Source organism: Mustela nigripes, chromosome 4, assembly GCF_022355385.1.
Source record: "Mustela nigripes isolate SB6536 chromosome 4, MUSNIG.SB6536, whole genome shotgun sequence".
Lineage (NCBI taxonomy): Eukaryota > Metazoa > Chordata > Mammalia > Carnivora > Mustelidae > Mustela > Mustela nigripes.
The window spans coordinates 117,582,403-117,606,707 of NC_081560.1; the positions used below are offsets into that span (position 1 = coordinate 117,582,403).

The 24,305-nt window shown below is 42.1% G+C and overlaps 1 protein-coding gene across 1 annotated transcript in view; it reads left to right on the plus strand.

The window, feature by feature from the left end:
• LOC132015180 (contactin-associated protein-like 3) overlaps positions 1–24,305 on the plus strand; it is an 88,628-nt gene that overhangs the window by 41,429 nt on the left and 22,894 nt on the right. The window contains exon 4 of the mRNA XM_059395806.1: positions 20,394–20,541. Coding sequence (XP_059251789.1) covers positions 20,394–20,541 — 148 coding nt within the window. The remainder of the gene's footprint in view (positions 1–20,393; positions 20,542–24,305) is intronic.

The window sequence follows — 24,305 nt, forward strand, 5'->3', positions numbered from 1 at the left end:
TATATGACAAAGAGCAAGTTTTCTTCATTTATAAAACATTCTTATATATAAATGAGTATGATTTAAAAAATCATTTAAAAATGGGTAAAGAGGGACGCCTGGGTGGCTCAGTCATGAAGCATCTGCCTTCAGCTCATGTCATGATCTCAGGGTCCTTGGATCTAGTCCCAAATCAGGATCCTGCTCAGTAAGGAGCCTGCCTTTCCCTCTGCTCTAGCCCCTGCTTGTGTACATTATCTTTCTCTCTCAAATAAATAAATAAAATCTTTTAAAAAATTAAAAACTGGGTAAAGATAGGGACACCTGGGTGGCTCAGTTGGTTAAGCATCTTCCTTCAGCTCAGGTCATGACCCCAGGGTCCTGGGATCCAGTCACACACAGGGCTCCTTGCTCCGTGGGGAGCCTGCTTCTCCCTTTGCCTGCTCTGCCTGTTCTGCCTGTTGCTCTCCATGCTTTGTCTCTCTCTCTCTCTCTCTGGTAAATAAATAAACAAATAACTAATCTTGAAAAGAATTGGGTAAAGATAGAAATAGGCTGTAAACAAAATGAAACATAGAGTTTTATAAATGCATGAAAAGTTGTTCACTCTCACAATCCCTTGGAGGGCAATTTCCATAAAATTAATTAAAGGGGGTCCCAGACACCTGCCACGTATCTCTAAAGATGACAGTCCAAAAGGGTCTTCACCTTAAGTCCCCTCAGTACACTGTCTACACACCGAGTAGAAACTCCACTCCTGGGAACGAATACCACAGGGACACATGAGCGGAGCAGCACAGAATACGCCTGTGAGGACAGTCGTCACATCCTCACAGTCACAGTCCGGTTCTCTGCTGCTGATGAGTGCAGAGATAAAGCATGCTACAGTGCAGTATTGCATAGAATGCCTTTCTTTGAAAAGAGGGAAGTGAATCTATATATTGATAACAAGTTTTAGGAAATGCTGTTTTAAAATGAGGAGAAGTGATGCACACACTGTGCCCCCATCTGAAGTCCCGGAGATGAACATGCACATACGCATGCATGTGTGCACATGCAGTAATTCTGGAAAGACACCTCAAATTAGTAATAGCATTTCTCAATCTGTGGAAGGGGCTGGGGGCTAAAAATACACAATAATTGTTATTTTTAAACTACATGTATATATTGCTATTCAATTAAATACTGGTGTTGAAAGGGTTTAAAAATACAAAAGTTAATTTCTATTGTGGAAAAAAGCACATAACATTAAATTTACTATTTTAATGGGTTTTAGGTGTTTAGTTAAGTATAATTCCTGGAGATAATTATATTAAGTTTATATATTAAGTATATTCATGTTGTTGAGCAACACATCTCTAGAAGTTTCTCATCTTGTAAAATGGAAGGAGGTCTGAACACACTGAACACCAAGTTCCCCTTCCTCCTCTCCCGAGCCCTCAGAAACCACATTTTCGTAACTGTGTCTAGGACTCTGACTGCTTCAGGTGCTTTGTGTAAGTGGAATCCTATAGCATGAGTCTAGCTGTGGCTGGCTTGCTTCACTCAGCATAAGGTCTTTGAGGTTCATCCATATTACAATGCAGGGCAGGTCTTTCCTTGTAATGGCTGCATAATATCCCATTGTTCTGATACACCATCTTTTCTTCATCTGTTGTGACGATCTGAATATTTGTGTCCCACCTGAAGTCACTGCTCTAACCCAAACCCCCAATGGTGATGATTGTATTAGCAGGTGGGAACTTTGGGAGGTGCTTAGGTCATGGGAATGGAATCCTCTAGAAGCAGATGATGCCTTGTCAAAGAGGCTTGGACACATGTCTACCCCCTTCTGCCCTGTGAGGATGCAGTGAACGTGTGTGGCCCAGAAAAAGGGTCCTCACTGGTCATGTTGGCATACCATCCCCATACTTCCAACCTCCAGAATTGTGAGGGGTAATTTTCTGTCATTTAGAAGACACCCAGTCTATGGTGTTTTGTTCTACCAGCCTGAATGGAATGAGATATCCCTTCATCCATTAATGGCCCCTTGAGTAGCTTCTACCTCTTGGATAATATGAATAATACTGCATTGAACATGGGTGTGCACCTGTCTCTTGGAGATCCTGCTTTGAAGTTTTTTTGACATATCCCCAGAAGTGTAATTGCTAGATATGGTGATTCAATTTAAGTTTTTGAGGAAGCTCCAAACTCTTTACCTTGAGGGCTGCACCATTTTGCATTCCCACCAACAGTGCACAAGGGTTTTAATTTCTCATCTACACAGTGTGTTTCTGTGGTTCTCTTACCCTTGAGCTTTGTAAGGACAGGTAATCCCCGGTGGACCCTGAGCAGCCCCACATATCCTTGTTGGGTATCCCAGGAGCATAAGACCCTGGCTGTGGTTAATGGAGGCCATTCTCAGGGTGTATCAGAATAGCAACCCTGAGAGCTGAGGGGCTGCCTCCCCAGGCCCAGTCCAGGTTTGCTTCTGCTCACTCTACATGGATCCCCACAAGCTCTGTGCTCTTGTCCTCTAAAGCCATAGGGCCCTTTGCATCTCTGTGGTTCTCAAGAAGGCATGATGAGGTGACCCCATATTCACAAAGCCATGTCTTCTTTGTTGGTGAACAGCTTCCAAAATGGTGTCATTCCTGGCTGTTTTCCTGGATGATTGTGACTTCCATGATGCCAGTCTCTCCCTGATGGCATTTGGAAACTTCCAGTTACTCACTTCTCTCTTCCATGGGGCTCTGTATTGGCCTTTCTCCCCAGATTACACCCTTGATATAAAATGTATAGATTCTAAGATCTACAGGCTAATGGCTACAAGGCAAATCATATCATTTGTGCTGTTTTTATTACACATACTTATTTGAGATTTTCAGCTGAAATGAGGATTTAGGCTTGAGTGTCCTTCTTGTAAATAGAATCTTAAGTCATCTCCACTGTGACTATATTCCTAATATAGGCTTTTTGATACTATAGTATAGTAAAAATATTCTACTATATAAATACTCTACTATAAATACTATTAAGTGATTTTCATCTTGCATGTAAAAGGGCAAGCTGACTCTGGAATTAGGGTACAGAGGCCCTTGTGTATGGAGATGAGCATGTCTGTCTGTCTTGTTCCTGTCCACCAGCTGAGCTCCACACCCGAGACACCAGATCTCCTGCCATTCATAGTCACTGTGATGCTGTGCTGTGCTCAGAACTCTTTTTACTCTCTTTACTTTCTTAATGGCATAATCTTTTTTCTCATGCCCTTGAGGAAAAATCGGTTAAAACTATCAAAACAGCCCAGTTTTGAAAAAAGAGTCCAACGTCAGACACCTTTTCCAGGAGGAGCGGTAGCAAGAAACAAGAAGGGTAGGCAGTGGATGTCCCTGAACTTTGCCTCGAGTCACATCTGTGACCAAGAGACAGAAGTTTAAACTCCTCCCCATTTGATGTGCTTTAGGCAAAGGCACTTTATTTGGATTTGATCCCGTCTTCTATTGTGTATTTTTTAATGGTCTTAATCATTCAAACCCGAGTGGCTTATTTTCCTTTCAGAGCTTTGATCACTGTAACAATTCAATAGCCTTCTTTCTTAAAAGAGAGAAGAAAATTATCAGGACCATGGAAAGAGACCCTTGGGGAGCTCAGTGCCTTCTGCAGCAAGAGCTTCATTATTGGAAGTTCCCACTGAAGGAAGATTCAGACCCAGCACAAGCTCCTATTTCCTGGGAGGAAACTTGAAGGTTAGCAGAAAAGTGTCTCGAAATGGAAGGCGAAGTTACTGTGGTAGTGATTTTTTCTGTATGCCCCCAAATAATAACAAGTGAAATGCTCAATGCATTCATCACCTTGTCAAAGATTTTCTACCCTTAAATTAAATAAATCCATTAATCGATTATTAAGGAGGCACACAGTGATCTCCTCACTCTCTTGGAAAACCTGCCTCTCAGACCCTCCTGGGCACCTTGAGGTGGGAAGGAATTAAGTTTATCCCTGTAAGATTTTCCTAGGTACTCTTACTAAGTACCTCAGGCTCAACACAACAGAAATTTATTCTTGCATGAGTCTGGAGGCTAGAAGTAAAAACTCAATCTGTTATCAGGACCCTGCTCCCCACAAAGGTCTAGGGGAGAATCTTCCATGTCCTTCTAATACTTGATGTTGTTGGTGATTCTTGGGGCCCCTGGCTTGTAGATGAATCACTGCAACATCTGCATCTATCATCACTTGTCATCTTCCATGTGTCTTCTTCTTGTCTCACCTCTGCTCTCATCTCTCTTGTTATAAACCACCCAGTCAGACTGGATTAGGGCCCATACCAGTGACCTTAACTTGACTGTTGCAAAGACCAGATAGCAAATAAGGTCACATTCACAGGTCCCAGAGCTGGTATTCCAACACATCTCAACGTGACAATGGCCAGGAAAGATAAAGGCGTCTGTAGTAAAATGATAGTTATTGGACCGGAGGAGAGAAACTTTCTCATTTTGTCTGTTGTGAGCATTTTTTATAAGGCAGGAAGAACAATAATCTGGAATTGATAGAGAATTGAAGAAAAATGCTTTTGAAGAACGTGAGAAGATAAGCAAAGGGCACCCCAAGTGCAACATGTAGTGGGACCCAGAGAGGGAAGCCGGTGTGTGAGCCAAGGTGATGCCTGGGGGCTGGCGTCCAACATTTAGTGATCATTTACTATGAGCCAGGCATGGTTTCAAGCATCCCAGGTGCTTTATGTCATTTTGTCTTGTTCAGCTGGTGTCTTCACGTTGCAGAACGTATAACAATGGTCACTTTCAGTGCTACCCTTGAATAGTGTTATAAATGATCAACATAGTCCTTTATTTTCCTTTTTGCTCTTGTTCTTGTTACCTGATTTGAGATCCATTCCCGGCACATGCAGAAGAAAGCCTTACAGAACAGGGGGAGGAGGCATGAGAGGAAGGTCATGCCCTTGGTGAGGTAGAAGCAGATCTGTGTCCCCCAAGGCTTGGATTTTGCAGGTGAAGGTGCACCCAAGGACAGTGGTCAGGAGACGTCTGGGCACTTGCTGCCCTCGGGATCCTCTGTGGCATACCAGAATGATGTGTTTTGGCTGCCGTCCCAGCCCTGCCTGGCTCGGTTCCTAGAGCTCTGCCATCTTGTTCAGAGTTCCCCCACAGTGCCTCTGCTAATGGTTTCTCTGGTGGGAGTGAGATGCAGAGCAGGCATGGCAGTTCCCTCCAGGTTTGAGTGCCAGCAAAGAGAGCTGCTCAGTGTTGGGAAAACCCATTGCCTACCTCATCCCAGGATGGGGACTTGCTCAGCATCTTAGGGCATCTTGGTTCAGGAAAATACAAGGCAGTGAAGACAGCCATCCCAGAAGTCTCTGGTTTTCTGTGGCCCTGAGCTCAGTTCTCTCTGTCTTTCTGGCTTTCATGTCCTTTCTGAAGCTGCTATCTTAGGAGATCCTCCTATCCAGCCCTTATACCTCTTGTTCTCTGGATCACTCCAAACCTGGAGCCTGATCCTGAGGAACTATGGTGGGCCAAGCATGAATCAGAAGGATCAAGAGATTAGGAAAGGGGACGTAGGGGAGAGACACCTGGAAGTTCCAGGCTCCATCACCACATGCAGAGCCTCAGACGCCTGCCACTTGACTGCCAGTCTCCCCGCAGCTCCCCAGGTAGAGGGCTGGACAGCACCCCAGAGCCAAGGCTCTCCATTCATCAATTCCATGTCATTTTCAACTCTCATTTTAAGTTTCTCCTTCACACTTTGTGGCTGAATGTGCTTCGGTTTTGCTTTCTGCTTCTTAATCCTGATGTTAGCATTGTAACTCCCAAGCTATACCTTTTTTTTTTTTTTTTTTTAGACATTTTATGTTGTTTGTGGAAGATGGATTTTATTACCTCGGTCCTGCTTAGCTTATCAGGCAGCCTAGTGGGATTATCGGGAGATGATCCCACTCCTGCTTTGCAGTCCCCAAGAAGCCTAATGGGGACAGGCTCACAGACAGCTTTCTGGGAGAGGCTGCCACCTGTTCTTGGGGCAAGGGTCAGTTTCAGTCAGACCTGGCTGCTCAGCTGTAAGCCCTGCCCCCATGCAAATCATAAGGGGGTGGGGAGGGAAGTCTCTGCTTTTATCCTAATGGAGTCATGGAAAAAAACTTCCTGTGTTTCACTGCTCTGTTTGGATTAATGAGTCAGATTCATTACCCTGAAGATAAAAGGTGTTGGTGGCAGCTACAGCTAGGTTAAGAGACTGGGCATTCTGAGCGCCTGGGGGGCTCAGGTGGTGAAGCATCTGCCTTTAGCTCAGTAATGATTCTGGAGTCCTGGGATCGAGCCCCACCTCAGGCTCCCTGCTCAGCGGAGAGGCTGCTTCTCACTCTCTCCTGTCCCGGCTCATGTGCTCTCTTATCAGTGTATGCATATGCATTCTCTCTCTCTCAAATAAATTAATAAAATCTTAAAAAAAAAGAAAGAAAGAAAGAAAAAAGAAACACCAGAGTGGGAATATTGGGGCCCTCACCATGTGGAGTTGGTGGTGGGTATATTCCCACTGTGTGAGAACAGGTGAGAAATTGTGCCAAGTGTCCTGACACTCTGTGACTTCAAATGAGGCATTATGGTAAGTGGGTCCCATGTCACTGCCATGATGTTGGGGGTGGGCATTGTGGCTGAGGCACAGGGTGACCAGGAGATCTGCACTGGGGGCAGGGTTGAGTGGGGTTCCCCATCACCCCAGGGAGTGTATGTGCAGGAATTGGGTTTCTCACCGCATCACAAATCAGGCTTGGTCTCATTCACGTTAATGAAAGTGCACTTTTTGTTTAAATATTTCTTATTGTGGTAAAACAGACATAACATAGAAGTTAACTTTGTAACTATTTTTAAGTAGACGGATCAATGTCATTAGCATTTTCACATTGTGGTCTCTCCAGAATCCTTGCCATCTTCCCGAATGGAAACTCATTGCCCTCTAGGTACAAATTTCCCATCCCTCCCTTTCTCCAGACCCTGGCAACCGCCCTTCCACTTTCTGTCTCCATGAATTTGAGTCATCTGGGTACTTCATCTAAGTGGTGTTGTAGCATTTTTGTCCTTTCGTGACGGGCAGATCTCATGTAGCATAATGTCCTCCAGGTCCATCCATGCTGGGGTGTGTGTCTAATTCTGAAGAATGTTCTACGGCATGTATATGACAGTTCTGCTCATCTCTTGAGGGATCCATGGACTTTTCCACCTTTTGGCTGTAGTGAATAAAGTTGCTGTGAATTTGGGTGAACAAATATCTCTTTGAGACCTTGCTTTCAGTTCATTTGGGTGTATACCAACAAGTGGAATTCCTGGACTCTGTGGTAATTCTATTTTTAAGTTTTTGAGGAACTGTCTGCTTTGCTGTGTTATATTCCCATCAGCGCACCATGGCTCCAACTCATGCTCATCAACACATCTTATATTCCATTAAAAAATAGGCAGAGCATGTGAGGTGGTGTCTCACTGTAGTTTTGATTTGCATTTCCCTGATGACTTCTGGTGTTGTGCATCTTTTCATGTGCTCATTGGGCATTTGTATATTTTCTCTGGATAAATGCCTATTGAAGTACTTTGTGCATTTTAAGTCAAGGTGTTTGATTTTTTTTTGTTGTTGGGACGTACAAAGTTCTTTATGTATTCTGGATATGAGCCCCTAATCAGATAGAGAATTTGCAGATATTTTCTGTCATTCATCGGTTGCCATTTCACTCTGATGATGGCAGTTTTTGATACACAAAAGTTATAAGTGTTGATGTATTTGAATTTATCTATTTTACCGTATGTTATCTGTGCTTTTAGTGTCCTAGCCAAGAAATCATCATCAAATTTAATGTGATAAAGCTTTTGTCCTGTTTTTCTTCCCTAAGAGTTTTTATAGCCCTAGGTCTTATGCTGAGAATTTTGATTCATTTTGAGTTAATTTTTGTCCACAGTATAAGGTGAAGGTCCATTTTTATTCCTTTGCATACTGTTATCCAATTTTCCTAGCCTCGGTTGTTGGAAAACCGTCCTTTCCCTGTTGAGTAATTCTGGCACCCATTTTGAAAATTATTTGTAGATCCCTTTGCAAAGCATTAACATCTTAAAAATATCAAGGATTCCAAAACATGAACATGGTATAGCCTTCCAGTTATAAGTGTATTCTTTCATTTCTTTCAGCAGCATTTCATAGTTTCCAGTGTACAACTCTACTACCTCTTGGTTAAGATTATTCCAATGTATTTTATTTTTTTTAATGCTGTTACTCATGAAATTGTTTCCTTAGTTTCCTTTTTAAATTATTCATTGCTGGGGTATTGAATTGCAACAGATTTCTGTATGTTGATTTTGGTCAACTCTCATTGATTAATTCTAAAAGTGTTGTTGTTTTCCTGGAATCTTCAGGGTTTTCTACATATAAGATCGTGCCATCTACAAACAGAGATATTTTTACTTATTTCTTTCCAAATTGGATTCCCTTTCATGCCTAATGGTTCTGGCTTGTACTTCCAGTATTATGTTTAGTAGAAGTGACAAAATCTGGCATCCTTGAATTGTTCCTGATCTTAGTGGAAAAGCTTGTAACCTTTCCCTGTGGGGTGTGATGCTCACTGTGTGTTTTTCATATAGCTCTTATTATGTTGACATAGTTTCTTCTATTCATAGTCTGTTGATTGCTTTTATCATGAAAACATGCTGAATGTTGTCAAGTGCTTTTTCTGCATCAATTGAGATGATCATGTGACTTACCCTTCCTTTTGTACTGTGACCTATGATACTGAATGTTTCTTGTGTATTGACTCATTCTTGCATTCCAGGAATTAATCGCACTTGGTAATGGTGCATAATCCTTTTCATATGCTACCAAATTCAGTTTGCTAGTATTTTGTTGATGATTCTTGCACTGGTCTTAATCAGGGATGTTGGTTGGTAGTTGTTTTTTTGTTGTTGTTTTTTGGTTTTTTTTTTTTTTTTTTGTAGTATCTCTGGATTATGGAGTAATGCTGGCCTCATTGAATGAGTCAGGGAGTTCTCTCTTCTCTTCATATTTCTGGAAATGTTTAAGAGGATTGGTGTTGGCTCTTCTTTGAATATTTGGTAGACATCACCAGTGAGGCCATCAAGTCCGATGTTTTTCTTTGTAAGGAGACCTGATGACTGATTCAGTAGCCTTACTTGTTATGGATCTGTTCATATTTTCTATTTCTTTTTGGGTTAGTCTTGGTGAAATTTCTATTTCTAGGAATTAATCCATTTCATCTCAGTTATTCAATTTGTTACTATACAGTGTTCACAGTATTCTCTTATAACCCTTCCCTATCTATAAAATCTGTTGTAATGACCAACTTTCATTGTTGCCTTTAGCTGTTTGAGTATTCTCTGTTTTCTAAATTAGTTGGTGCCACTAAGGGCTTGTCAGTTTTTGATTTTTGAAGACTCAACTCTTGATTTTGTGGATTTTCTCTGTTTCTGTTTTCTATTTTGCTTACCTGTTTTGTTTATCTTATTTTTATTCTCTATTTTGCTATCTCTATTTTGCTGATTTTTATTATTTTTTTTTTCTTTCTGCTAGCTTTTGATTTCATTTGTTCTTTTTTTTTTCTAGTTCCTTACAGTGTAAAGTTAGGTTGCTGACTTTGAGATATTTCTTATTTTTCAATGTAAGCATTGACAGTTATAAATTTCCCTATTAGCACTTCTTTTGCTACACCCCATAAATTTTTCTAGGTTGTGGTTTCATTCCCATTTTTCTCAATAAATTTTCACATTTCCTTTGTGATTTATTCCTTTAAGGTAATGTTCAGTTTCCACATATTTGTAGATTTTCCAGTTTTCCTTCTGAAACCTTTCTGGTTTCATTTCATTTTGATCAGAAAAGATATTTTTCACGATCCCCACCTTTCTAAATTTTTTAAGACTTGTTTTATGGGCTAACATCTGGTCTATACTGGAGAATGTTCCATGTCTTTTCGAGAAAAGATGTGTATTCTACTCTTGTTGGATGAAGTATTTTGTAAATCTCTGTTGTGACCAATTGGCTTATAGTCTTGTTGAGGTCCCCTAATTTTTACTGATCTTCTGTCTGATTATTCTGTTTGTTATTGAAAATGTGGTACTGAAGTCTCCTTCTTTTATTCTAGATCAATCTATTTCTCCCTACAGTTTTGTCAGTTTGATATGTAGGTGCTCTGATGTTGGTTGCACATTTATTTATAATTCTTATATCCTCTTGGTGAATTGACCTCTTCTCATTGTATAATGTTCTTCTACATTGCTTGAAACACTTCTTGCCTTAGTCTGTTTTATCTGATATTAGTATATCCAACCCTGGTCTTTTGGTTACTAATTGCATGGAATATCTAGTTCTACCCTTTTTACTTCCCAATCTTTGTTTGTGTTCTTACATCTAAAATGAGAATGTTATAGAGAGAATAAAGTTGGATCCTGGGTTTTTTTGTTTTTGTTTTTGTTTTTTCAGAGTTTTCCTTTTATGCTATTTCTTTTTTTTTTCAATTTATTTATTTTCAGAAAAACAGTATTCATTATTTTTTCATCACACCCAGTGCTCCAAGGGGTGTTAGAGAAGAGAAGGGAGTTGGGGTAAATTGTTTTTTTTTTTTTTTTGATTTAGGTTTTTGGTATCATTCCACCAATACAGGCCTTTTGATTGGGGAACTTAATTCAATTACATTTAAAGTGGTTACTGGTGGGATTGCCTACTATTGGCATTTTGTTATTTGTTGTCTTTATGTCTTAACTGTTTTGTTCCTCCTTTATTGATTTCTTTTGAATTTAACTCTTTTACTTATTTTGATTTATACATTTTGATTTAACTTTCATTTTCTTTTCTGTAAATTCTATAAATATTTTCTTTGTGATTAAAGAATAAAGAACAGGCATGGCCCCATGGGGTGAGGGGAGGGAGCCCATGGTGAGGACACAGGGGGAGGGGCTCCTAGTCTGGGGACCCTCTCTGAACCCTGAACTCGCATTAAGAAGATTTTAACCTGAAGGCATTGGGGAACAGCTGCAGAAAGAAGCCTTCAAGGTGCTAATCTGACTCAAAGCAGCCACTTCTGAGAGGTGAGGCAGCTGTGAGTCCCCTCCTCCCGGCGGATCCACTCCCAGGAGAGAGACTGAGATAAACCCACCGTAAATCCTTGCCACATCCTCTGCTCATGGTGCAGAAAAAGAAAAACCGCTTTCACCTGCATAAACAAATCTTACCACAAACTCCCCCCATCTCTGGTTCATTCTCCCTAAAACCCATTTGTCTTTCCTAAAGCAACTCTTTTGTCCTTCTCTTAGGAACCCTGCCTCCTCCCTCTTTCCCTGCTAAATGAGGTCTAATAAGCCTCCAGCTTCAGCCCTCAGCTAGCTTCTCCTCTCCCGTCTGTATGAACACACTTCTTCTCCTGTTCATCTGCCTCTCGTTGGTTTTGTCTAGGGCCCTCTCCAAGAGATTGGAAATATTTCCTCCCTGACACTAGCAGGAGCTCAGACCATAATATCATCACCCTCTGTGTCACTGGAATCCCAGATTCTAGTTTAGTCTGCATATTTAAAGAGTCTAAAACATACCCTGAGATTATAAATGAGATCGTCAAGCATACTGAAATACAGAGGTAAACATTTTGAAATGGAAAAGATCTGAGTTGTACACAGAACATAATGCAGATTTCTTCCAATTCTGTGAAAATTTTATGTAGGTGGAAATTTTACTGCAGAGGCAAACTGTGGAGACCGAATACGTGAGTAGAATATAGCATCACGTAGAATATAGCATCACAAAACTTACCATTGAGCAAATGCGATGTGTAGGTAATGAGAGGCATGCTTTCTTATCATGCCACGTGTTGAATAAAAATGAGTGGTAAGCAGTTTACTAACGTGACTTCACTTGATCCAGCTGAAGTGATTAAACCAAACATGAGCTCCCGATCAGTCTTTCTGAAGACTGGGACCTGGGCAGATCTCTCCTCCCTGCTTCCCTTTTGGAGGAGAAGGGAGGAGGGATCTATCCAGGTGTCAGGGACTGGTTTTTGTGGATCTAGCTTGCTTCCATGCTGGGGGGAGGCATGAACAGTATTTACTAATATTTCCCCCAGTGCCTGGGATATCAGCTGGAGCTTCTCTAGAACATGGTTAGTGATGGGAAGGATTCTGTGATAGAGGGATGGCCCCTGTTGTGCCTTAGCCAGGGACTTCATGTCTGCCTGTCTCTAATCACGGGTATCCCTACTAGAAAATCTGGAAAAAAAAAAATAAAAAGGTGGGAAGCAGTAAACGCAGAAGACAATTACAATAGACCATAAACAATGGCTAGCTGGGGACAGGGAGAGGTTAGGAAGAGTGGTTTCTGCATGTTAAACTTTTCTGCACTACTTGACTTTTCTAACCAAAGCCATCTATGTTTCTCATTTATTTTTCATGTCAACAGGGGTTTTCTTGCTAGTGAGAACACAGACCACATTTTGGTTTTTCTTGGTATTTTTTTAAATGAAGAAACAGTATAACATTTAAAAATAAATTAAAAAATAATTTGGATTCATGCATTAATAAAAGCAAGCAAAAGAGAACAGTATAACAGACCAATATAGTCAAATGTACAAATGTTTGCATAGTGGCTTGAATGAAGTAGAGTGTTTAGTCCCATGCCTTGTTCCCTACATGTTCTCAGAAGTCTGCGGGGAGATGAACTTCAAACTTTCCATCTAGAACTGTGAGGTGTTTGAGTTTTTGCTCTATTTGCAACAAGTTCGCCTGCCTGTTTCCTGGATGTGGGAGGAGATGGAAGACTCCTGGGTCAGAGACGGGGAGCATGGGACTGACTTGGTTATTGGCAGGCAGCATCGCATCCTGGCCTTGGTTCCCCTTGACTCTACGTCACATGTGTGTCATGTGAGTGTGTGTCATGCCCAGGTGGATGTCTGCATACTCAGGGGCTTATATTACAAGAGCTCTGGGAACCTGAGTCTTCTGTGCAGGAAGCATGCCTGCCCTTTGCCTGGAAGGAAAAAAAAAATGATCTTACGGGGCTGCTTTCTATATAAATGTCCTTTCAAGACAGTTCAGAAGAAAAGACAGGGCTTCACTCTGTAATATGTGCAGAAATGGGAGAAACCCATAAAGAATTGTCTTCCCTCTGCTCTGGCCCCCAGCCTTTTATCGTCCCTGGAAAATGGTGAGTCAACATGGCAAAGGACTTACTTCATATTCACTTCAACTTACTTCTCAGATATGTATTTCTTTTATCCTATTCTAAGCACAATTCTTGTGTCAGAATTAATTTTGAACTCATAGTGACCCTAATCATTTTAGTTTAACAGTATTGGTGACTCAAATTTAAAATGCTAAAAAAAGAGCTTTGGGGGGAGCAAGGGGTTTCTAAAATGACCAAAACAACTTTAGATAGACAATTAGTTGAAAAACAGCTATTTGATCTTGATACAGTTTTTAACTTATTTGGCTAAATCCTATATAAATTAGCACTTCCTTTGAATGCAAAGTTGTGCCTACCACTCAGACATGACTCTGGTGATTTTTTGTATGTATGACAGCAGAATCATGGGAGGGTGAGTGTGTTTCCTTATAAACAGTCTAGGATAAATTCAAATATCTATTGGAGAAGAAAATTTTGAAAAACATTTCATTCGGAACTTTCATTTCAGAATTTCATTTTGGAAAACATTTTCATTCTGCTACTGCAGGATTGTTTGCTTGTTCCCCTGTATTAAAATGGGCCATTTCCCTCTTAAAAATATATATTTATTTAAAGTTTATTTACCTAGCAACTTATTTAATAAACCCCAGGTGGGGCTTGAACTCAAGACCCTGAGATCAAGAGTTGCACACTCCTCTGCCTGAGCTGGCCAGGCATGGGGCAGTTAACCTCTTGAAAGTAATGGGAAGCCACAGAGAAGGTTTCAGAAGTATGTTTTTAGTTGCCCAGTGGTATTCAGTCTCCCTCAGAAGTTATTTAAAAAATGGGGAGTTTTTGTTCAAGATGTCTAATGCTGGTGTGAAGTATCCCCCCCCCAATTTATTGTGCTGCAGTTGATGTGTGACATCTCCCTGGTACTCACGGGGTCTTCCTTCCATGTGCACATTCCCTGGGGTCTCCGTGCATCCAGATTTCCTCTTGAAATGACCCAGGCTTGTTGGATCAGGACTCACTCCAATGACCTCATTTTACTTTGATCACCTCTTTATAGACCCTGTCTCCAAACAGTCACATTAAGAAGTACAGGGGGTTCAGGCTTCCACATATGAATTATGGGTGGGGAACACAATTTAGCCCATCACAGCAAGTTATATGGGTTCCCTATTTTAAATATTTTTTTCAATTTATTTACTTGACAGACAGAGATCACAAGTAGGCAGAGAGGCAGGCAGAGAGAGAGGAGGAAGCAGACTACGTGTGGAGCAGAGACGCCAACATGGGACTCGATCCCTGGACCCTGGGATCATCACCTGAGCCAAAGGCAGAGGCTTTGACCCACTAAGCCACCAAGGCGCCTAGGTTCCCTACTTTATAAAGTACTTGAATGTTGAATTAAAAACATATGGTATCTCTTCAGGTCACGGGTACTTCTCGATGAGAAATCTTCTAAATTTTGTACAAATAACTCATTTGATATATCATTATTTTGAACATATGCAAGAGGCTAAGAGGATCATGCTATTCTGCCAATAATCTGAGTTATTAAAGAATGCCCCAAAACTGTGCCTGGAGTCAAGTTTATATTTAAGTCAAGTTATATATTTAATTCTTCTCATTCAATTAACTTATTTAATTCCTTCAAATTGCTGATAGGAAAGGCACACTATTAAACACTCATTTGAGGCATTTCTTATAACACTAACAATACCTCATTTTGTTCTTTGGTGTCACTCTTCAAATACTGAAAACTAATTCGGTTTCCAGAAAATAAGCTTGTGCCACGTATTAAACCATACACCTTTTTTGCGATGTTCTTGTATTGTTTTCAATAACCATACATTGTTTTAAAGTATAAATTTCTTCTATTGGAAATATTTTTTTCTGGCTTTTCTCTACTTTCAACCTCTTTGCCAACACCGGTGGGCCTTTCAGATAGCTTATAAAATGTATTTCTCCTGATCACGTAAGAAGATAGGGAAGGGAGGAGTGTTGCAAAACCTTACTGGTTTTTCTGCAGAGTCAGAAACCTGTCTTGTCTGCTGGGTTCGTATTTCAAGCAGAAGGTAAAACTAAGCAGTAAAGGCCTACAACTTCTCAACTTGTTTTAAAAATACTTCATTTCAATAATATTTTGGTAATGTTTACATTATCCTTTTATACAGCTGAGATTACAAAAGCACATTAATGAAGAGCAGCATTCGGGACCCTGTTTCCTGCACTTGCTTTGGCCTTGGGGTGTGGATGAGTCCAGGGCCAGGTGCTATGGGTTTCTGGAAGGTGTAGCTGTGCTCAGTCACAGGGCGGGTTCCCTCTCCAGATAGGGGAAGGTGCTGGGACCCAGAGACATGGTCATCTCTTTTTGCTCAGTCACTGGTTTGACTGTGTGATTTGCTTCCACTGAGTCCATGAAAGAAACCAGGAAATGCTTACGAAGTGCACATTTTTTCCAACACACTGAGATCGTCACATCAGAAGATGCTCATCAGGCATCTGTCTGGTTGTTTTAAGTGAGAACAGAGATTATTCATTCACTTTCTAGGACACTGTTGAAGTCAACTCATCTGCATGAGTTAAACTCTAGCGCTCACCTTGCACAAAGCGCCTGGCTGACTGACATCTAAGGGGTTAGGCCCTCCCTCCAGGTCATACTTCTGACATCCCAGTCCAGCTCACTCAGTAAAATGACAGGAAATAATTTTAGTATGTCCTTTTGTGGTCTGTGAGCCTCTGGAAATAATGGGGACAAAATATTATTTTTAATAGTAACAGTAATTATTATTCTCCCATTGCTCATGAGGAAGCTGAGATGTGGGGAGATTTAAGCATCTTACCCAAGACAATCATGGCCCCATAATTAAAATGGCCAGAATTAGAGCTTGGGGATTCTTGCACACTCTCTTGATGCCGGCAACATCCTTCCTCCTATCTCAGAGGTCTTAAAATAAAATGAACAGCGGTGAGTGAATAATGAAGCTCAAATTTCCTAGGGGCCTGCAGTAGAGGCTTAATATTTATTTATTTTAAAAATCACCAAGACCTGTTTCTATAGGCAACACCGCTTGTGTTTAGAAAGAAGGCATTGGTATAAAAGCCGGCCTTAGGACACAGATATTTCAAACCTGAAATGACAAATACATAATAGGCATCTTGAGGTCATTTGTTGACTCCAATGCGGAATCATGATGACTCAGTTTACAACTGAGACCATGGCTCCGTGGAAGTCTCCCAATGATCCCTTCTCTAGATTTAGAGTCTACTAACATAGACTGCTAACTAAAACAGTGCAGAGTTGGCAGCTTTTCAGAAATGTCACCAATTCCTAAAACAAGTTATCTCAGAAACATGTTTCTAGCATGTGAGCGGAGCCCAAGCAATGGACTCGGGTTACCTTCAACCTAACTAAGGTGAAAATGGAAGACTTCATCAGACATCGTCTGCTCCTAATAGTGGACAAAGGATTCAATGGGATGGCTTTAAAGTGACCGGATATTGAGTCCGTGTCCAGATGAAGTGTTCCTGGGGATCAGTCATATGGAGAGTCTCATTGGTATGTTTCTTAATGCTAGTGAGCCAAGAGGGATGCCAGAAAGATGGGCCCATGGAACTCCTCCCACTAACTCATCAAAACTGTAAGAGAGGTTTTCTTGTTCTTACTTTACACATGAAAATGCTGGCTTCCCCGAGGTCACTCCTATCACGAGAGATGGGGAAGATGGGATTTTCATCTTTCCACTTACTAGAACACAGAGCGGGTCTTCGTTCCTGCGAGTCTGTGTGGCCTGTTCACCCAGATCTGTTCTGGAAAAACAAAGCAAAAATACATATGGCAAGGAACAGACCACACCATCTCTTAAGAGATAAACACTAGCTTCACCAAAATATATGAGATCATTTCAGTAATGAGCCACGAAAGTGAGAGTGACATGCTAGTAGGGATCTGTCTTGTGCCAAAGTCATTTCATTTAACTTCTGTTTCTTTAAAGATATCTTTAAAGAAACGCATGATTGATTTCTACCCAAAGGGATTGGTGATTGTTCTTTGTAAGACAAAAATAATGTGGTTCCTTAAAATTAGAATGAATTAACATGGTCACATGCACAGCTATGCACACATACATACATATGTTCCAATATCTGAATGTAATTAAAATTGTGTGTGACAAATGCTTTGTATACAGATTCTCAGAAGTTTTAAAGAGTGCCTTCTTTTTTTTTTCTTAAAGATTTTATTTATTTATTTGACTGAGAGATCACAAGTAGGCAGAGAGGCAGGCAGAGAGAGAGAGAGAGGAGGAAGCAGGCTCCCCGCTGAGTGGAGATCCTGACACGGGACTCGATCCCAGGACCCTGAGCTGAAGGCAGCGGCTTAACCCACTGAGCCACCCAGGCACCCTAGAGTGCCTTCTGAATCTCCTCTTTTCATAGACTATTTCAGATATTATTGCCACTTGAAGTAGTCCTTAAATAGTATTCTGTCTAAATTCCACTAAAACAGCACTAGAAATTCCTTTTGCTATATGGTGTTGCCATCACACAGTCTGAATGAAGGTGTCCAGAATTTACCTTCCACGGACAAAGTGCTTCAGAAGGAAGTAATGATATTCAAGGAAAATAAAACAATTTGTTCAAATACCTTTCCTAGTTTTTGTCAGTTACCCTCAGATAATAAACATGGACTTCAGTTCTGAGGTTGAATTATAACCTTGGCATCACAGTGAATGTGGCAGCTGACGGTGATCTGCACGTCTCAGGTCTTGAACCTGAGACAGAGTGTAAGGAAGGGGATGCAGAATTGGACAGATGAGCAGCCTCTGCCAGATGCGCCCACCATAACCAAAATGGCAGCCAAGACCATGTCCACAGTGGCTGGTGCTTGTGAACCGCCTACCTCCAGGCAGGTGTGGGAACATGATTGTCAGGTATTATCTCATGTAATAGCTCCTCAACCTTCAGAGTTTGCTGACCAAGCTGGTTTTGTGGATGAAGGCAGTGGGTCTGGGAGCCTGTAATAACAGTCAGGAGTGTGTGATGGACAGTGGTGATGTTGGTACAAAGCAACTCCTATCCACACCAGCCTGCAATTCCTGCAGGAAGCTGGGGGCAGGGAGGGCACATTCCTGACTTCTCATTCAGAGCACAGAAGCAATGGAGAGGGTTTGCCTGCTCTTGGTGTAATGGTTGCCAACCCTTGAAGAACAGGTGACATTGGACAAAGATGGCACTTCCACTGAGCAAGAGAGAGAGGCCAGAGGGCTTCCCAGATGATATTTCATTCACTAGCCAAGAGGAAGTGTTTTAGGGTCTGAGACTGGCCCTGATACCACATTTGAGTTTTCTGTGTTCTTGGTTCCATCTGTTCCTACCTGCTTGTCATGGCATACAAGCCTGAATAGTGATTGGGCTTGGTTTGGTTGGGTTTGGATGTTAAGCCAGGTTTAGGGTTTCACAAAGCAAAACAACAAGATGGGCATTCTTTTTGGCCCAACTATAAGCTTTGCTCCCATGTGGCATTATATGTATGACCCTTCTAACTGCAGTGGGAGGTGGAGTGTGTCCTTCTGGTATAAGGGAGCAAAAGAAAGGGTCAAGTCTTCTGTTCCCTCATTTTATTACTATTATATGAAGGAGTATTATGAGAATATCTTTGGCCCTCTGGCTGATAAAACTTGGAGAGATCAAAGAATATAGAACTTGAACTTTTGACAGGGGGTTCCAAAGAACTGATAGCATTGAGGTAGATGTACCAGTTGACATAGGTTTTTAGAAGAGAAACACCATGGCAGGGGCTCTGTTTGTTTTCAGAGCATAGACCAGTAAGGTCCTTGGATGGGGCAGCATTTTCTGCTAAGACACTGTGTTACGATTGGAAAACCTTAGGCTGTTATGGCTTTGCTGTTGCATAGGTCTTCTAGGAAAACTGATGAACAATCTGAGGAAGAGTCGATGGAATTAGTTTTAAAAAGGGGGTGTACAGTGTCAGGGGCAGACACCGAAATGCCCAGAGCAGGAAGAGCCCAGTGAAATCCTTGTATGAAGGAGGCTAGTGGAGGTTCTGGGGCCCAGGTGGCAGGACAGAGGAGCCCAGTGTCTCAGGGGACTTTGTAGACGAAAATTGTCTAGACGAGAGCTGTTGTCCTGTGACTCACACATCAGCTTCTGTAAGATCACTGTTCAGGAGTTAATGCTAATGTAGTCAGGACTGTGGGGATGAGGGGAATGGATTCACCAACAGGGGTAACTAAGTCCATGTCATCGGAAGCCCACCCACCTTTTTCTTCCTGGACGCAAGTACGGAGCACTTCAGGAGCATTCAAGAGAGGAGAAAGGCTGCATGGGGATGCACTTCCTGGTGTTGGAGTCTGTGCTTTGTTCTCTGATTCTTCTCACATGTATGTGTTACCTTTGAAAAATTGAGCAAATCATTAGCAACAGAGCTGTCTAAAATAGATTAAATCATTAGTGATATGATGGATGTGTGCATATGTGAGCATCACCCTTTTTTGGGTTTCCCCATATGCTGATCTGCATATGAAATCAACGCAGTGAGAAACGAGTCGCTCATCCTCTGTAACAACATCCATTATACTCATGTTGGCCCCTTCAAGCCTGAGGCCAGGTGGCTGTGTCCGGGCAAGGGCACCCCTCTGTCCTGTGGGTCTCCCCAGTGCTCTGGAAATGTGGCTAACTTGGGGGCAACCTGACTGCACGCTAAGAACACTGTGATTGAAATCCAAAGCCCAGAATCTAGTTGTGGCCATGCTGGGTAGCTGCTGTCCTACCTCTGCAGACTCTTTCTACTTTCTTGGACTTTGGTTTTACCTTTATAAACGAAGGGTTTGGAACTAGAACCCTGTATAGGTCCCTCCCAGTGCTCATACCGAGTTGAGGGTTCTTCCTGCAGGGACAGCAAGTTAACATAGTGCTTGATTGCCTTGGATGTGGGGTTGCATGAGAGCCATCCTCACTGCTTATAGATGAGGGAAATGATTTAGGGGAAGAACAAGCCTTTAAGGGTGGCAGGTTTCCAGCCAGCTTAATGGTGCTGCTGAAATGTAAATCACTCTGCAAATAAGGAAAGCTTAGAACAATGGTGACTAATCCAGGCCCTGAGAAAAAGTTGTCACATCCCTCTTAAACATTAGCAGACTTTCTATAAAGGAGGTAGGCTTTTGCATAAGAACAGAGTGAAGCTTCTGTCCCTAACCCACAGGAGAAGAGCCAGGAGATCCAAGTTCTGCAGACACACTGATCCTTTCTCCGTTCTCTCCCAGAGTTTTCCAGGAAACACAAATGCGGACAGTGTGGTGCATTACCAACTGCAGCCTCCCTTCGAAGCCAGGTTCCTGCGCTTCCTCCCCTTAGCCTGGAGCCCCAAAGGCAGGATTGGGATGAGGATAGAAGTGTATGGATGCACATACCGTAAGTGCTGTTTACCCGGCCCCAAAATCAGTGACAGAGGGACATGCTCTCATGGCCAGGCTGAAAACAGAACTTGACTTGTTTCTAACTTTTTAGGCATCTCTGTGTGTTTTTGTGGAAAGCCTGGATACTGCTGTCTTTAGTTACTTTAGGTAAACATAGAGTTGGACCCAAACTAAGCCTTGGAATCTGAGAGTCCCAGGAGAGAGGAGGGTACCTGTTTTAGAGTGGGTGTGTCATCCAAACAATGAGGTCCAAGTCAACCACAGCAATTCACTGTGCTGAATGGTGCCATTCTTGGGCACCGAGGTGACCCTGGTGTGGGGACACAAGCGACAGCCGGTGATCTTGTTTCCCCATAATCCAAAATGACTCTGGGCTTCTCACATATTCACTGCTCAAATCCCCACTTTCCTCGATGTGAACCCTTGTTTGAACATCACTTATGTATTGTGCCTTCCCTCTTTTCCCCACTGATGAGCAGAGGGACAAAAGTCACAGCGAATGTGAGCGTGAACACAAGCAGAAATGCATTCAGTGATGTCTGTGGGTAAATTGACTCTACCATTGCCATTTTGATGATTTGGAATATACTGGAATTTTTTTAATGAGTACAAAAAGAAAAAATATTAAAGAAAAATTTCTAGAAAACTGAGAATAACCCAAAGAGTATGTTGGGTGGGAACATCGTGGGAAGCTTGGTTTTTGGTCACACTTCATTTCATACCTGATCAGAGCATTAGCTTTGCTGAAAAGTGTCAGTGAGATCTGTCAAAGGCGGAATGTTTAATATGTCATATCCTACCTAGCAGACATTTTCTCATTCAACAACCACACCAGCCAGATGGATCTGGTATGGCCTCGAGGGAGAAGAACTTGACTGTGAAGACATGGAGATGTGTGAGAGCTATTCCATACTGGACCTAGGATTTAAAAACTCTGTCCTCCCCCCAAGTTTGTTTTTCATAACTACTATATTATACAGGCTTTCATTTCTTTGTTCCCTCTCGTGCCATGTCAGAATTTATCAGACACTTGCTATTTGCAAAGAACTGTGTTAGGGACTGGATGTAGGGGGCTCTTCTAAAATGATTGGTTTTCTTCATCAGGATTTTATGAGAAGTCATAAAATTGTACAAAACAAATGTGAAATATTGGAACATGGTCCTGGGGCCTAGGGAGGAGGGAGGTCAGTCAGTTTTCAGAGAAGGGCTTGCGGAGTGAGCTGGGGTAGGGAGGGGCTTCTGGAGAGAGGAAAGCAGGAGCGTGCACACAGTTGCTGTGGGACTCTGGGCTTCTGTGGTCTCGGGGTCTGGGAGGGTGTGGGCGCTGTTGGGCACAGGGAGCCACTGCAAAGCAAGGATACCATCCCCCCTTTGCTGATCCCACAGGCAGGGAGACCTTCTGGAGGTAGGGATCACCATCTCTGAAGCGACCCCATCCTAGATTCAAGGGTCCCCTTCAGCCTCAGCTCCACCATCTTCCTGAGCTCAGACGGGCTCTGCTTTCCAAACCTGTCTCCATGTTGGCCTTTCCATGCAACATTCACTGGAGATGGTTTCACGATGCTGCCCGCCCTTTCCCCCCTCTTTCCATGGGCAATCGCCTTCCCTCCTTTTATGTCTGAGATCCATGAACATGCTCAGTGAGGCAAGCGCCTGGGACACCCAATACTCGTTTTCTCTTTGATGCCATAAAATCAGCTTCTCCTTCCTCCCATTACTCTTCGGGTTTACTGACTTTAAAGGAGAACAAGGTCTTTGATGGTGATTTGCCATTAGCTTGATGTTCTTTGTGACGCTGTACTACCTCCTTGGGAGAGAGGTCAGTCCCAGGGAGATCAAACCTGCGTGCACCCTAAAGTCAGCAAACATGAGCTGTGTGCCACACGGGGCTCCTAGCTTAAAACCATGGACCGAAAACAGTCACAGCAACTCGCAAAACTATGCGGCATCCATGGCTTACTAGTGGAGCTTCTGTCTTGTCTTCATTCTTACTATTAATAAGAGCAATTGTTCAAGTGTAGAGCTTTGCACTTTTGTTTTTGATAGTAATTGTATATGATATGATTTACAGCCCAAAGTACTAATTGTTGCCCCCCCCATCTCTACTTTCACTGCTCTCTTGAAACTGAGAAAATGTCCAGATTGCTTATTGTGGCGTATGATGTCTGGGAGCATTATAGATGCAGCTTCTCTCTTTGGTTTCACTTCTTTAAACTCCAATTACAATGATATTTGCTGTTCCTAAAAACACCAGGCATTCTTCATGGCTTCCTGGGGTGGCACACACACATTCTCTACCTGGAAATCCCTCCTTTCCCCCAACTCCTAGACTGCACGTGGTGTGTACATGAAGTCTTCTTAGAGTCCCATGACCCCTCCAGCAGCCCTGAGGAAGAGGGGCATCCAGGGCCATATTCCCATGGACTTGCTTTAGGTTTTGTATCCCACTCTGAAAAGGTTTCTGTTTGGGTGTCCTCCACTTTCTTAAATTTTCAGTAACATTTACACACTCTGATCAGTTTCACGTTGACATCCTCGACATAGGACTCTGTAAGCGACAGACACTGACACTGGCCCCAGGTCCTCCTTTATTTCTTTCTTGACCGTTATTCTTCCCTGGGACATCTTCTGCTCCTTCTTTTCCACTTTGACCCCTGTGTTCATGGTTAGTGTCTTTTCAAGCATTCCCTTGAGCTTGTACTAGTCCAATCCTGTGGTGGTGTAATGTCGTCTTCTGTTCATTAGTGTGTTGTTTGTCTGAATAAAGGAAGAGAGAGAGAAGGAGGGGAGGATGGAAGGAGAGAAGAGGGGGGAAAGGAATGCATGAGTCCTTGGGAATATGGACTATGTAGGCACAGAATGGCCAACACCATGGGGACCTACCAGTCATCCCCGTGGCACTGTGGTCCTGTGTCAAGTCAGGCATGAAAATAAAATTGGGAGTAAAACATGTAATTGGCCATTTTAAAACATTGTGTTTATCTGGGGCACCTGGGGGGCTTAGTCAGTTAAGCAACCGACACTTGATCTCAGCTCAGGTCTCCATCTCAGGGTCATGAGTTCAAGTTTCATGTTGGGCTCCACACTGGGCATAGAGCCTAGTAAAAAAAATTAAAATATTGTGTTTATTTTAAAAATGTACTGACTGTTACAGCAGAAATTTAGAGGTTTTGTTTAGCAACCTCAAAACATCCCTGATATTTATATATTTCTATAAATATAAATATATATGTAATATAATTACATATGTAATATAAATATAATAAAAATTTAAATGTCCATAATTAATACAAATAACCAACTCTAAAATATTTTTATTTGAATTAAAACTCTTAGCATCACACTTAACTTTTTTTTTCTTTTAATTTTTTATTTTTTTATAAACATGAATTTTTATCCCCAGGGGTACAGGTCTGTGAATCGCCAGGTTTACACAGTTCACAGCTTTCACCAAAGCACATACCCTCCCCAATGTCCATCCACCCCCCCTTCTCCCAACCCCCCTCCCCGCAGCAACCCTCAGTTTGTTTTGTAAGATTAAGAGTCACTTATGGTTTGACTCCCTACCAATCCCATCTTGTTTCACTGATTCTTCTCCTACCCACTTAAGCCCCCATGTTGCATCACCCATGTTGCACCCCCATGTTGCATTCTTCATATCAGGGAGATCATATGATAGTTGTCTTTCTCTGCTTGACTTATTTCACTAAGCATGATATGCTCTAGTTCCATCCATGTTGTCGCAAATGGCAAGATTTC